Genomic DNA, 2586 nt, shown 5'->3' on the forward strand with positions numbered 1-2586 from the left:
AAAAAAAAAAAAAGTGGATTGTAGTTGTATGCGAGACAGAGAGAGACAGAGGAGAAAAGAAAATGATGGAAAAAGAGAAAGAAGGAGAAAGGAATGGTCCTCCCTGCGCCTGCGGTGTGGACATTTCAGTGTTACCAGAGGGATGCATTTCGGACATAGTAGCATTGACCACTCCTATGGATGCGTGCAGAGCTTGTGCGGTTTCTTCTATATTCCGTGCGGCTGCAGAGTCCAACGCTGTATGGGAGAGGTTCTTGCCGTCCGATTATCAGGCCATCATTGCTCAATCATCATCATCGGATTCCTTGAATTTCTCTTCTAAGAAACAGCTCTACCTCAGTCTCTCCGATAATCCCATCTTAATCGACGACAATAAAAAGGTATTAGCAAACAATCCCATAAATAATACTAAGTTAATAACTGATCGTTTTTTGATTTGCTATAACTATACAAGTCAATTAAAATTTCAAAAAAATTTAAGGGACAATTTTCCACTTCTAGAACTCTTAATTCTGTTTCTGAATTTGTTGAATGAAAATAAGCATAGTAAGAAACAAGGGGTCAGTTCTTGAATGCTGGTCCTAATTGTGGATGGCAGAGATCACAATCGTCCATCTTGTGCATTAATGTGTTTGTGAATCATGTGATACTTATAGAAAAGCTTGCACTCCTTTGGAATAGACGCAATTTGTATAATTATACATATCAACACCGAGAGAGAGAGAGATAAGAAAAGAATTGGAATTGAATTTAGAAAATTCTTGTTGCTTAATCTTCATTCCATCAGTAATGCTCTCTTTATACATCACTCAGCAATTCCCTAATCCCCTACTCTAACTGATTGACACAATAACCACTGGCCAACTGTCACAACCAACTCACAGCTGTCAATAACTGCCACTAACTGTCACTAACTGATTTCCCCTCTTCTCAGTAGAATACAATTGCAATACAATCCCTAACAACCACACACCTAACATTGAACATGTGATATGGTTAGTTCTTGATCAAATCATAAGGGTAATGCTAAAACTCCAACAATTTCATTACAAAATGTTTACAAACTATCAAGTTAGCTTTTTGAGCTCTCTATATTTTTCTCCAATGTTGTGTGAGGCTTTGGTTCACATACTTATTGTATTGCTATGCTAGCCTCCATGAAACTCAATAGTTAATCTTCACATGGCAACAGTTTTTGAAAATTAATAACCTGGTAAGTCTGATCCAAATGGAAGCAAGGAGCAAGATTGGGTGGGTTGGTTTCACTATGGACTCTTGAAATTGTGTTTGGTTTAAATCAGTTATGTGATCGAGAATGAATTAAGTTGTAGCACCAACAGCGAATAGAATAGCAGAATCAATAACAAAAAGCACGGAAAAAGGACCTGCTATTTCTGAGATCAAATTATGAAAGATTTCATTGATAGTAGCACGATGCTGAATATAGCTATATATGTGCTTCTTTCAAGCAGAGCTTTTTCTTGGACAAATTGAGTGGTAAGAAATGTTACCTTCTTCCTGCAAGGGAGCTGACCATTGCATGGGGTGACGATCCTCACTATTGGAGATGGGTTTCTCTACCCGAATCCAGGTCTCTACATAATTCCATGTCTGTTCCTACTCTATTTTAGTACTCCTTTTTTAATTTTAGGCTTTTCATTTTTGTTAATTATGTACATGTAACAACCAGGTTCCCAGAGGTAGCTGAACTTCATTTAGTGTTTTGGTTTGACATCAATGGCAAGATGAGTGTTTCCATGCTATCCCCGAAAACAAACTATGCTGCTTACCTTGTGTACAAGTTGACGGAGGAAGCCTATGGGTTTGATGACCCTCCTCCAACGGCTTCAATTGGAACTTCTGGAGCAGGTGAAGTTTACGAGCAGACTGTTAGTTTGGACCTGCCTATCGTGGAGCCAGGCCAGGAAGACCAGGTTGTACTACCGCAGCAGCTGCACACTTCACGTCCCAAACTGAGAAATGATGGGTGGTTAGAGATTGAGTTGGGTCAGTTTTTTAACGAGGGAGGAGAAGATGAACTGCAGTTTGGACTAAAGGAGGTAAAAGATCTTTGGGGGAAGTCTGGCCTCATTGTTGAAGGGATCGAGGTCAGGCCAACAAAAGGTTAATAAAATTTGTGCTTTATCATCACTATGTAGCATTAATAAACTTTGTCTGTTATCATCATTATATTGTGTCAATATTACGTTATTGATGTACTGTCAAATTTATATTGTGTTAGTATTCTGCTTTATGGACAAATTGTGAACATCTTAACTACAAGCTTACCGGTAAAACCAAACTTTTTTCGTTCTTCTTGATTTGGATCTTTAGCTAAAATTGAGACTCAAAACCCTTGGGCAAACTGTAAATTAGATATTATTTATTAGTGTTCTTCAATGGATTTGTTTAGATATCGCTTGTTACTGATCGAAAATTAAAAATACTATAGCAAAATAATTTTTAAATGTATAAATAGTGCCGTAAAACTCAGTCTTAAAGTTTTTTTGGCTGAAAAAACTACTTGTAGGTCTCGTGAACAATGCACGAAATTCACTGTTTTTTTTTTTTTGCAAAATGCAGTGT

The 2586-nt window shown here is 37.4% G+C and overlaps 1 protein-coding gene across 2 annotated transcripts; it reads left to right on the forward strand.

Annotated features, from left to right (window-relative positions):
- The first annotated feature begins 25 nt into the window (after nt 1–25).
- LOC112040357 (F-box protein PP2-B10-like) lies at nt 26–2262 on the forward strand. 2 transcript variants are annotated; one of them, XM_024073259.2, is made up of 3 exons: nt 26–380; nt 1473–1609; nt 1691–2262. In XM_024073259.2, the coding sequence occupies exons 1-3, from the start codon at nt 63–65 to the stop codon at nt 2127–2129; spliced, it is 894 nt and encodes a 297-aa protein (XP_023929027.2). In that variant the 5' UTR covers nt 26–62; the 3' UTR covers nt 2130–2262. The 2 variants fall into 2 exon arrangements, with proteins under 2 accessions (XP_023929027.2, XP_023929041.2); XM_024073273.2 differs by having other exon boundaries at nt 1473–1591.
- Nucleotides 2263–2586: the final 324 nt, after the last annotated feature.

This window comes from Quercus suber, unplaced genomic scaffold (assembly GCF_002906115.3).
Source record: "Quercus suber isolate HL8 unplaced genomic scaffold, Cork oak 2.0 scaffold_523, whole genome shotgun sequence".
Classification (NCBI taxonomy): domain Eukaryota; kingdom Viridiplantae; phylum Streptophyta; class Magnoliopsida; order Fagales; family Fagaceae; genus Quercus; species Quercus suber.

Coding starts and splice junctions, on each gene's coding strand:
- LOC112040357 (XM_024073259.2), top strand. CDS start 63: ATGATGGAAAAAGAGAAAGAAGGAGAAAGGAATGGTCCTCCCTGCGCC. Junction 381..1,472: donor TAATCGACGACAATAAAAAG/GTATTAGCAAAC, acceptor TCTTTCAAGCAG/AGCTTTTTCTTGGACAAATT. Junction 1,610..1,690: donor AGGTCTCTACATAATTCCAT/GTCTGTTCCTAC, acceptor TGTAACAACCAG/GTTCCCAGAGGTAGCTGAAC.